This window comes from Molossus molossus, unplaced genomic scaffold (assembly GCF_014108415.1).
Source record: "Molossus molossus isolate mMolMol1 unplaced genomic scaffold, mMolMol1.p scaffold_m16_p_13, whole genome shotgun sequence".
NCBI classification, from domain to species: Eukaryota; Metazoa; Chordata; class Mammalia; order Chiroptera; family Molossidae; genus Molossus; species Molossus molossus.
Window position 1 is genome coordinate 59,076,280 of NW_023425348.1, and position 13,062 is coordinate 59,089,341.

General features: G+C 32.9%; 1 protein-coding gene across 34 annotated transcripts in view; it reads right to left on the bottom strand.

Annotated features, from left to right (window-relative positions):
- The window catches only part of SOX6 (SRY-box transcription factor 6), a 509,394-nt gene that overhangs the window by 332,171 nt on the left and 164,161 nt on the right, over nt 1-13,062 (bottom strand). For all 34 annotated transcript variants that reach the window (XM_036260192.1, XM_036260193.1, XM_036260194.1 and 31 more), the window contains one exon: nt 8,242-8,449. In XM_036260192.1, coding sequence (XP_036116085.1) covers nt 8,242-8,449 — 208 coding nt within the window. The remainder of the gene's footprint in view (nt 1-8,241; nt 8,450-13,062) is intronic.

Below are 13,062 nucleotides of genomic sequence, written 5' to 3' on the forward strand. Positions count from 1 at the left end.
TTGTTGTATATATGCACCATTTCTTTATCCAATTATTCATCCATAGATACTTAGGGTGCTTCCATATTTTGGCTATTGTAAATGCTGCGGTGAACATAGGGATACATACATCTTTTTGAGTTAGTATGTTTTTATTTTTGTATGTGTTTTTTGTTTGTTTGTTTTCAGATAAATACCCAGAATTAAAATCAATGGATCTATGATAGTTCTATTTTTAATTTTTTGAGGAACCTCCATACTGTTTTCATAGTGGCTACACCAATTTACATTCTCACCAACAGTGCACAAGAGTTCCCTTTTTTCTACATCCTCACCAACACTTATAATTTCTTGTCTTTTTGATAATAGCCATTCTAACAAGTATAAGGTAATATCTCATTGTGTTTTAATTTTCTTGTCCTTTATGATTAATGATGTTAAGCATCTTTTCATGTACAGTCTGCTATCCTTATGTCCTCTTTAGAAAAATGTCTATTCAGATTTTCTGCCCATTTTTCAATCAGATTGTTTGATTCTTTTTGTTATTAAGTTGTATAAATTATTTATATATTTTGGATAGCCACCCCTATCAAATATAAGATTTACAAGTATTTTCTCACGTTCAATCAGTTGCCTTTTCATTTTGTTGATGGTTTCCTTTGCTGTGCAGATAATTTTTAGTATAATATAGTCCCACATGTTAAGTTTTGCTCTTGTTGCTTTTTATTTTGGTATAAGATTCAAAATATCATCACCAAAACCAATGTCAAGAAGCTTCCCACCTATGCTTTCTTCTAGGAGTTTAGAATTCAGGTCTTACATTTGTCTTTAATTCATTTTTAGTTAATTTTGTGTATGGTATGAGACAGTGGTTGATTTTTGTTCTTATGCAGGTGGCTGTCTAGTTTTCCCGACACCATTTATTAAAAAGACTGTCCTTTCCGATTGTATATTCTTGGCTTTTGTGTCATAAATTAATTAACCATTTATGCGTGGGTTTATTTCTGGGCTCTGTATTCTGTTCCATTGATCTGTGTGTTTGTTTTTATGCCAATAACATTATTTTTAATTATTACAGCTTTGTTATATAGTTTGAAATCAGGGATCATGATGCCTCAAGCTTTGTCCTTCTTTCTCAAAATTTCTTTGTTTTTTTTTAGTTTCTTTTTTGTTTTTGTTTTATTGTTGTTGTCTTTGTTTTGTTTTATTTTTTGTTGTTGTTTTTTTGTAATTCCATACAAAGTTTAGGATTATTTGTTCTGTTTTTTTTTAATGCCATTGGAATTTTTATAAAGATTGCATTGAATCTGTAGATTACTTTGGGTAGTATAGACATTTTAACAATATTGATTCTTCTAATTGATAAGAACAAATATCTTTTCATTTATTTGTGTACTCTTCAACTTCTTTCATCAGTGTCTTGTAGTTTTCATACACAGGTCTTTCACATTCTTGGTTAAATTCATTCCTGAATATTTTATTCTTTTTGATGCAATTGTAAATGGTATTGTTTCTTTTTCTTTCTGATAGTTCATTATTAGTGCATGAAAATACAAGATTTTGTATATTGATTTTGTATCCTTCAATTTTACTGAATTTGTTTATTACTTCTAACAGGTTTTTTTGATGGTGTCTTCATGGTTTTCTATATATAATATCATATCAACTACAAATAGTGACAGTTTTACTTCTTCCTTTCCTATTTGGATATCTTTTAATTCTTTTTCTTTCCTAACTGCTATGGCTAGCACTTCCAATACTGTAATGAATAAACATGGTGAGGGCAGGCTTTTTTTTTTTTTTTTTTTTTCCTGATCTTAGAGGAAAGGCTTTTGAGCTTTTCACCATTGAGTACAATATAAACTCTTAGCTTATCATATATGGTCTTTATTATATTGAGGTATATTCCCTCTATACCCACTTTTTGATATTTTTTAAATCATAAATGGATGACAAATTTTGTCAAATGCTTTTTCTGCATCTATTGAGATTAATGTATGATTTCTATCCTTTATTTTGTTAATGTGATGTCTCACACTGACTGATATGTTGATGGTGGTCCATCCTGGCATCCCTGGAATAAATTCCACTTGGTGTATGATAGTTTTAATGTATTGTTGAATTGATTGCTAATATTTTGTTGAAGATTTTTGCATTTATGTTCATCAGGGATATTGACCTGTAATTTTCTTTCCCTGTTGCAATCTTGTCTGGTTTAGTTGTCAGGGTAATGCTGACCTCATAAAATAAGTTTGAGAGTTCCTGCCTCTTCTATTTTGTGGAAGAGTTTGATATTAATTCTGATATTAATTCTTCTTTAAATGTTCAGTAGAATTCAGGACCAGTACAGCTGACTGGTCCTGGATTTTTGTTTGTTGCGAGGTTTCAATTAATGACTCAACCTCCTTTCTAGTAAATGGTCTGTTCAGATTCTCTATTTCATCATGATTCAGTCTTTGTAGGTTTTATGTTTCTGGAAGTTTACCGTTTCTTCTAGATTGTCAAATTTGTTGGCATATAATTGTTCATTTAGTCTCTTATATTCTTTTGCATTTCTTTGGCATCAGTTGCAACATCTCTTCTTTCATTCTGATTTTATTTATATGAGTCCTCTCTTTTTTTCTTGGTTCCAGATAAAGGCTTGTCAATATTGTCTATCATTTCAAAGAACCAGCTCTTAGTTTCATTGTTCTTCTCTATGGTCTTTTTAGTCTCCATTTCATTTATCACTACTCTATTGTTTGGTATTTCCTCCCTTCTACTAACTGTGGGCTTCTTTTTTTCTTCTTATTCTAGTTCCTTGAGGTGTGAAGTTGTTTATTTGAGATATTTCTTATTTCTTGAGATGGGCATTTATCACTATGAACCTCCCTTTTAGAACTGCTTTTATTGCATCCCACAAATTCTGGTGTTATATTTCCATTTTTGTTTGTCTCTGGTATTTTATTTCTCTTTTGATTTCTTCTTTGACTCATTGGCTGTTCAAGAGTATGTTGTTTAATTTCCACATTTTTGTGAATTTTCTGGTTTTATTCATGTAATTAATTTCAAGTTTCATACCATTACAGTTGGAAAAGATGTTTGATGTAATTTCAATCCTTTTAAATTTATTAAGACAGCCCTGGCTGGTTTGGCTCAGCGGTTGGAGCGTCGGCCCGCAGTACAGAGAGACCCGGGTTCGGTTCCCGCTGAGGGTATGTACCTCGGTTGCAGTTTGTCCCCGGCCCTGGTTGGTTGTGCGGGTGGCAGCCCCTCGATGCGTCCCTTCACATCGATGTTTCTCTCTCTCTCTCTTCCTCTCTCTCCCTCCCGCTCTATCTGAACAAAAAATGGAAAAATGTCCTCGGGTGAGGATAAAAAAAAAAAATTTTATTAAGACTTGTTTTGTGGCCTAACATATGATCTTTTCTGGAAAATGTTCCATGTGTACTTGAGAAGTATGTATATCCTATTACTTTTGGTTGTAACGTTTTGTGAATATCTGTTAAGTTCATCTGATCTAATGTGCTGTTTAAGACTGGTGTTTCCACCTGGCCGGTGTGGCTCAGTGGTTGAGCATCAACCTATGCACCAAGAGGTCACTGGTTCAATTCCTGGTCAGTGCACATCCCCAGGTTATAGGCCAAATACCCAGTGTGGGGCATGCAGGAGGTAGCCAATTGATGTACTCTCTCATTGATGTTTCTATCTCTCTCTCCCTCTCCCTTCCTTTCTCTAAAAAATCAATTTAAAAAATATTTTTTAAAAAATGTATATGAAAAAAGAAACAGTGTTTCCTTATTGCTCTGCTGTCTGGATGATCTATCCATTGATATAAGTGGGGTATTAAAAAATATACTACTCTTATTGTGTTGCTGTCTATTTCTTCCTTTAGATCTGTTAATATTTGCTTTATATAATTAGGTCCTCCTATATTGGGTTCATATATATTTATACATGTTATATCCTCTTGTTGGATTGACCCCTTCTTCATCATTATGTAATACCTATCTTTATCTTTTACTACAGTCTTTGTTTTAAAATTTATTTTTTAATAAAATAACTACTCCAGCCAGCTTTCCTTTGGTTTCTATTTACATGGAATATGTTTTTCTATCCCTTCACTTTTAGTCTCTTTGTGTCCTTACATCTAAACTGAGTCTATTGTAGGCAGTATATAGATGGGTCTTGTTTTTGTTTTGTTTTTTTTTAATCTGTTCGACCACTCTATGTCTTTTGATTAGAGAATTTAGTCCATATTCTTTTAAAGTAATTATTGATGAGAATGTACTTACTGTCATTGAGTTAACTATTTACTGGCTGTTTTTGTGATTCTGCTCTACTACTGCTTTTAATTAGAACTTGAATTTGGGGGTGTTTTAAAGATCTCTGCCTGTCCCTTCTATCTGAGATGTGCCTCTCCTCCATTTCTGCCTATATAAATCCTTTCATTCTCTAAGACTGCTTAAGACTCATTTCCCTATAGAAGCTTTCCATGGTTTTTTAGGCAGATGCAATCTATCTTATAAATTCTTATAACATTTTATTTATATAGCTCTCCTAGAACATATCACATATTACAAATTTCATTATAGTTCATTTTGTATATGTCTTATACTTCTTAATAGAATATAAATTCTTTAAGGTTAGAGACTATTGTTTCATTCATTATTGGTGGCCCATATCATGTAGCATAGGGGTTCTTAACCTAGGGTCCACAGATTCCAAGAATCCATCTTCAAAATTTAGGGGTTCTGTGAAGTCAGATGAAAAAAATTGTTTTCACTAACCTTTCATTGAAATTTTATATTTCCTTAAATCATGGAAGCAGGCAACAAACCATAAAATAGTCATAGTATCTGTGACATTGTAACCAATAGAATCACAATATATTTTATGACACTGTACTTGTTGAAGATATATCAAAATATCATTTATGCTTATCACTACTTCAAAATTATGACATTTTAGTCCTTCCATTAGATCTTAGTGTTTAATGCATTAGTAAAGTAATATTTTATTATCAAAAAATTTAAGATTTAAAATTTTAATATAATTCATTTTCTCTATAATTCCATAGATTTTACTTTATGCATTTAAAATAAGAAGAGACCCATAGATTTCACTAGACTGTGAAAGGTATTCACGGGGGGTTGGGGCGTAGTAAGTAAATAAGAATCTCTCAGTTCCAATACAGCACTTTACAAAATAAGGGGGGGAGGGGAGTTGTAGAAAAATAATCATGATACCATATAGTTCTTGACTGGGGCTATAAAAAATACTATGAACTATAAAATATTGTATAAACATATTCATAAAAATCCATAGCCCTAGCACTGGAAAAAGACAGATTCGCTCTCCTCTACAGTAGCCCTATTAAAATGCAATTAAGATTTCTGCATACCTCCAAGGACAATTTATTATCTTCCAAAGATTATCCCATACATGGACAGCTACAACTGTTCAATAATTGGTCTTATTATAAACAATAATCTGGTTCCTTGTAACTTGTTATCACTGATCTGCATTCTATCCCCAGGGAGCTAGACAGAATAAATTCAATCCCTCTCCCATATGACTTTAATCTTTAGAAACAACCATCATGTCATCCTTGATCTTCTTTTCTCTGGGGTTAACATTACTAGTTCCTTCAACCATTCCTCTTATATAATTTTGCATCTGTTATCATGTCAAATTTCTCCTCTGAGAATACTTTTGAGTCCCTCTTAAAGTGTGGTAATTTTCAACTCAACACAATACTTCAGATGCATTCTATTGAGCAGGCAGTTCAATGGGACTACCACCTCTTTGCTACATACTATAATTCTAGTAATGTTGACTGAGATAGCACTGGGGGTAGTTTTTTAGCAATATTCACCATACTAATTCCATTGCACTTTCTGTCACCTTAAACACATAAGCTTTTTTATTATTATTGTTCATGTGCCTGTTATTTAAATTTCCTTTAGTAATTACTTGTGCAGTTAGCAGTTTTCTTCACAACCTCTGGACTTGACAATACAATCTATTAAATTTTATCTTGATGGTTAGTTTTAAGTCCATATTTTCGATTTGTTAAAACCATTTGTTTTGTTTCTTTTATACGTTATATTCACTGTTTCTCCCAGATTTGTGTGGCATCTGTAAGTTTGATAAGCATATTTATTACTTTTTAATATTTGTACTTACTATATTATATCCATTAACATACACTAAAAATGACTGAATTCTGATGCCTAAAATATATGTACTGTAGAAAAAAAAGTTCTGTAAAGTATTTAAAAGATGTTCTTCAATAGTAGAAATATAGTGATAAAGATCTGTTTAATTGGAGGTCTCATCTCCTAAGTGTCACTCTTCCATCAAATCTAAACATAGTAATAAAGAGGAAGACTATAAAACTAATCATTACTTGCAAAAGAAAAATGATTTAAAATTCCCTAGTAATTCAGACAAAACAAAATAATCACAAATCAATTTCTTTATTTTTATACTAAAGAGTCCTCTAATGTATTTTGAAAACCACTTTCTTATAGAACTAAATCATCTTTCTGGTAAATCACAAGAGTAATCTATCAATCTCATTTATTCGGAGATTATTGTTCTGGCAGCCTCAGTTAGTCTAGAATGCAGCCAAGAATGTGGAAAATAAAGTCTGAGCAGTCAGAATAGTCTGCATGATGTCTATGCACTAAAGAACATGCATGTTACCTATATCTCTCAGTAATTCACGCAGACATATGTGTTCATATTTTAAATATAGTCCAGGATGTCATGATCATCTAATTTCATAATTTATAGATTAATAGGAGAAAATTAGAAATTATTCACAACCAAGCAAGAAGTACCAGCCTGCAACCTAAAGAGGAAACACACACACACACACACACCACTGAAAAATATATCTATATCAGGCACATGCAAGAACTCCGAAGTTTCGTAATTGCAGAGAAATAACCATAAAGCCAAACAGTCCTAATTATCCCAATGATCTCTGGGGGCATCATTATATTATAGCATGGTAAAATAACTTATATTTATAATATGATAAATATCATGATACCTCAAATTTATGTAGTTCAGAGTTCATAAGAGACTTTTATATTCATTATTATGGTTAATTCTCAAAATGTTTGAGTTATCAAGTAAGGTGTTGGTACCATATTAAATTTTAAATTCTGTGGTTCAGGGAGACTGTAGAATTTACCCAGGGTCACATTAATTGTCAGATAGGTATTGGATTTCATTGTCTACTGCATCATGATCCCAAGTCATCAAATAATATTTACATTTCATGCTATATAATGTGGCTAGTAAGAAGAAAAACATGTAATACATTTTAGAAACTTCCACAAAAATTGCTGATGTTCTGAACACATCCACAAACATTAATTTAAAACTTTCACAAAAATTAATTTGAAACTTTTGAAACTTTTGAGCCCTTGAAGGAATAAAATTAAGTTACATGAAAAATTCCCTCATATCAAATCTCTATTTCCCTTTAGTACCACTGAGGTATAAATTTAACTTACAATGTTAGTAATAAATCTAGAACTATTAATTACCCTACATTTTAAAGTCTAAAATCTGTACATAAAAAATTAAAGAACATACATATTATAGCAATCGCTTACACTTGATTTATTTAATTAAAGAATATTATTAAAGAGTCTTTCATCTGTTTTTTAGGACACACTTGAACCTCAGCGGGTCTTGGGAGAGAGCGGAGAAGGCCGAGGTGGGGCAGCACAGGAGATGTCATGTGTCAAAGCACTTCCCCCTGAGCACTTAGCTTTAACAATATTAGAAAAATCTTCTCTTCTCAATTCGACCACATTTGGTGGTAAAATAATAATACTTATAAAAATGAGGAGAAATAAATTGTTTGGGTTTTCTTTTTGCTTTTTAAGCAATTGATCTTTTCATAGTAAAACACTATCCAGCAAAAGGAAATAAGAGAGAAAAAAATTAAAAATGAAGTTGCAGCTGAAAAAAACTCCTGCTACCGTTTTTCAGGGCAAGGCTTACAGTCCGTTTAAAACCTCGATTTGTTATCATAAGAATCATAAAAAAAAAAAAAAAAATGCACAAAGTTTTACAGAAATGGAGCTATCTGCTTAACAGTCCTAATGGATCAAAACCTGCCATTGCCATGGTAACCCCTGAATAACTTTTTCCCAGCTAGTGCCAATTATGCACTTCTCTGGCCCTGAAATCTCACTCCCTTTTTTAAAGGCCTGGAATCTTTAAAAGAATAAAGCCCACAGTTAAGTCCACACATACCCTCTTGTTCAGTCCGAGTCATTTCCTCCAGCTTCTTCTGTTTCAGTGTGTCCACCACATCGGCAAGGCTCCCTTTGCGGCGTTCTGGGGTTCCAAAAGTAACACTGGTCATTATCTCGCGGTCCCGACTCCCTTCGTCAGGCTTATGTGGTGAGGTAGAGGTATTTCGGAAGGAATATAGGGAACATAACTTATTATTCTCTGACTCCTAGAAAAACAAAATAAAATAAAACCATTGGAATATCTGTTTCTTTGCATATCATTGGGGGAAAAAAATCCCAAACTTAGACTGACAATACATGATGCTTAGATGGACAAATAAAATATATTAGCTATCTCCGCCTAAAACATACTAAACATTAAAGAAACAATTATCAAAGGAACTAATCTGAAATTGCAGATTCAAACTGTTTATTATTTTTTATTAAAAACAGCAAAAATGGTTCACAAATAATTTCAAAATGGACACTTCAACTTTTTACTCATTTACACCCTTCATTTAAAATAATTCAGATTCAGTTATCAATTGTTAGGATTGGTAAAGTTTTTCTTTAAATTGACAGTTTTGTTAGCACAGCCTTAAAAACATATATATCACAAAAACATTATTATCCTTGCATTTAGAAACAGTAGAGAAATTAGCTTTAATAACCACTGTTAATTGTTCACCAGAAAATATATAAAATATCTAAGTCAGCACCAGAAAGATAACTAACCTGAATATTTTTGTGTGCTAGAGTTTGAGGAGAATCACTTCTTTCTAGCTGTACATCTGTCAAAAGTTACAGAAATCTCTTTCTATTCCTTTCCTTTACCACTGACATTTCAACACATAGTCACACATGTTTTACATGTGGCATTTAAAAACGGTTTGTGTTTTTGTTTGTTTATTCACAAAAGAACAAGTTTGTTACAGAAACCTTTGCACAAGAATTACTTCATAGTACAGAGAAGTTGGCTAACTGTGAGGAGTAATAATTAATCTTAGATTAAAAATAACAAACACCTAAAAGTTTATAGAAAGAAAATGTTTTCATATCTCTCTAAATCAGAACTGAGGGTTGAAAGCAAGTACTATTTGGCCATAGCCTATCAGTAGTCTTGTATTCACCTTATCTGTCTGTGCCTGGGTAGTCTCTCTCCCAGTTAATTTTTTTTTTAAAAAAATGTGAAATAAATAAAGCATCTAGCTTTTATGATTCTTATCCGAACCTTGAAAATCTTAACTGCTCCTATATTTCTCACCATCTTCACAGAGAATCCTGGCAAGCATTAAGAAATAGAGGAAGCCAGGCTGGTGTGGCTCAGTGGTTGAGCATCGACCCATGCACCAAGAGTTCACTAGTTCAATCCTGGTCAGGGCACATGCCCAGGTTGTGGGCACAATCCCCAGTGTGGGGGTGGAAGGCAAGCAGGAGGTGGCCAATCGATGTTCTCTCTCATTGATGTTTCTCTCTCTCTCTCCTTTCCTCTTTCTCTAAAAATTAATAAAGAAAAAAATCTTTTTTAAAGAACGAGAGAAAGAAGCAGGAAGTAAAAGTTAATAATTAGTGGGAAGGGGCCATGGGGACGGAATCTCAAGAAGTAAATTTCTACATATATTAAATAAGATAATAATTGTACTTAATAAATGCTAGATATGTAGATATTTTTGCCATTATATGGAAGGCAAGAATAAAACTTATTTTCAGGGTTATTGGGAGCATATAATGAGATAACATTTATAAAGTAACTAGACACAATGTTGAGCCCATAGGCAGTGGTGTTTAATAAATGGTAGGTGTCATCATTCTGATGGAAGGAGCAAGCCTAGAAATGGAGCCAAGGAGGAGTTTCCCCCTCTGGATATAAAATTTTTTTAGTAAAAAGTGTTATGAGTCTTTAACTAAATTGAATATTGTGAAGTCTGTGAATATACTAAAAAACACTGAATTGTATAGGTCAAATGAATAAATTATTATGTGTATTATATCTCAATAAAGCTATTAAAAATATTGTGAGTGAAGGAATTAAGCAAGTAAAAAAAGAAAGACTCATGGACACAAACAAGAGTGTGGTGATTGCTAGAGGGAAGGTGGAGCAGAAGGAGGTAAAGGGGGCATAAAACGGTGATGGAAGGACACTTGACTTGGGGTGGCAAATACACAATACAATATACAGATGATGTAGTACAGAATTATATACCTAAAACCTGTATAATTTTATTAACCAATGTCACTCAATAAATTCAATTAAAATAATATTGTGAGCCAAATCTTAATCTTTTCTGCATTCCATTGCTAGCACACTGCCTATCACAGAGCAAGTGCTCATTACATTTATACTGAAACAAAGTGAAAAGGATAAAAATTAATGGTGCAGGGCAGGCAAGAGAGTTCTTCTTTACCTTGGTCCTAGATCTTTTCCCTCCCTCTGAAAGATGTATTTCATCAATGTTTACAATAACTTTGTGGAGTGATGCAGAGAAACCCTCTTTGATGCCAATCATGTGTAGTGCATGGCTTTTTGGAAGGGCCTATTATTCATACTTCACTGTGTGCAAACAAAAACTGAGATATGTTTGCAAAGCGATTTTGATCTCTTAATCGTGTCCCTATCAGAAATCTGACCTAGGTGTTTTTGAATTGATAATCACTATTTGATCAATCATGCTTCAGTCACTTTCATTTCAAATGCAAACTAGTCTTATATCAAAAGTCAAGAACAAAAACAAATTCTGTCTCAACCTAAGGGATTAAGGACCAAGTCAAAACAACAGGCATGTAGAAGTGGTTACCTACAAATGACTCACCATTGACCATAAGAAAGCAAATTTTTCCATCACTTGAAACCTGGCAGGAGTGGCTCTCCAGCCTGAGTAACAACTTTGTTTGTCCTTGAAGCACTTCGGCTCCAGATAGCACCACTTTTTTCTCTCGGGGCTAATTTCAGTCTTATTTACTCATGTCACTTACTTTTTAGATCAACTACGTTTCTTGTTTTTTTACTCATGGGAATGTGGTCACCGCCATCCTGCACCACAGACAATAACCATGGGTTCCTACATCAATGACCCACACTGTCCTCATCCCCATAATCTGCACAAAGTGGCTCAACACTACCAAGAAGTGGGGAGCAAGAAGCTGAAAAGTCATGTTTCTCCAGGAAATCCACAAGAACTACTTGTAATATGTCACCGAAGCACCAAGATAGGCAGTGAGTGAAATCATACATGGCTTATGTCATATAAGTAATGTTACAGCACTTTTAGGAACAATGAAAAGGGGCAAAATTTACTATTTCTGGCCCCCACTTTTTAACTTTCTAAAACTTAAAAAATATTGCCCTTTTCATGAGTGGAGGCCTATAGGCAATTTATGTGAGGAAAGGGGCACATCAATCCAAACATTTACAATGAAGAAATTACTGCTGGATACAAGGCAATAATGCCAAATTAGAAAGAGACTTGACAAAGAATCTCTAATTTTTTCTAAAGGGCTAAATAATTTTTAAATAAGTTTTCTTAAGAAAAAAGCTCAACTTATTCTGTAATTTCCAGAAACAAAACTGATCCTCTGAAATACCAATTGCGGCAATATTCCCAATGATAATATCTGAGTCTTAATGCCTGTCACCGCAGCACAACTGTGGAGACATGAAATAGTATTTCCTTAAGCAATGATTCTCAAACTTTAAGACATAGCATTCCCTGGCAAGTATGTTAAAATGCAGATTCCCTCATCTTCTCCATACCCTGAAGAGTAGGACTCAAGAATATAAATTTTGATGAACATCCCAAGTGATTTCTGATCACAGGTCCTTTCATTCTGATGCACCCACTTTAAGAGACATCAATCCCTAAGAAGGCAATGAAATAAATGTGCTTTGCCTTAATGTTATAATGCAGACATAATTATGAATAATTTTAAGAAGCCTGGTTAGTTGTAATTTTAAAAAATAACATAAAGGAGATTACCTCTCTTCTTTTGGCCTCCTTGTGAAAAGAACCACTGTATAACATGACTGAACACATGAACATCACAAAAAGCAGAGCACATGGGGCACTGAATAAGCATTAGTTCATTCAAAGGAAGTTTACTATAAATTTGTTTTCTTTTTTTAACCTTTAACCTCAGTGGCTTAATCAAACCTAACAGGAAAAAAATTTTTTTTCAAAATATCATTTAAAAGTATCTCAGTCCTAATGCAAGGAATAAAGAAAGCAATATTGATTCAGATTATCTAAAGATCATTTCACTGGAAATCAATTAAACAAGTATAAAAATTATATGTAGAAAACTGAAAAGTACCCAGGTAGCATCAGCATAAAAGTCATTAGGCAGAATTTCTAGAAAAAAACAAGTAATATTCACAAATTAAGAATATTTTATTAAGATGTTTTTGTGTCTGAAGGGATAAAAAAGTAAATGTTAAAAATAAAACATGTATGTATGGTGACAGATGTTAACTAAATGTATTATGATGATCATTTCACAATATATACAAATATTAAATCATTATGCTGTACACCTGAAACTAATATAACAATGTGTGTCAATTCTGTCTCGGTTAAAAAACATGTGAGGTGATAGATGTTAACTTATTGTGGTAATAACTTCATACATACATATGTCAAATTATTATGTTGTATACCTTAAACTAACACAATGTTACTGGTCAATTATATCTCAATGAAACTGGAAAAACATTAAAATAATACTGCTCCAATTTTTCAGTTGTTATTCAAAACTGATTGTTCAGTGGTAGTATTAAAAGGATGGTCAACTTAGTCTTCTCACAGTACTGTGAATATATATCAAATACACTCAACCCGCTATTCAA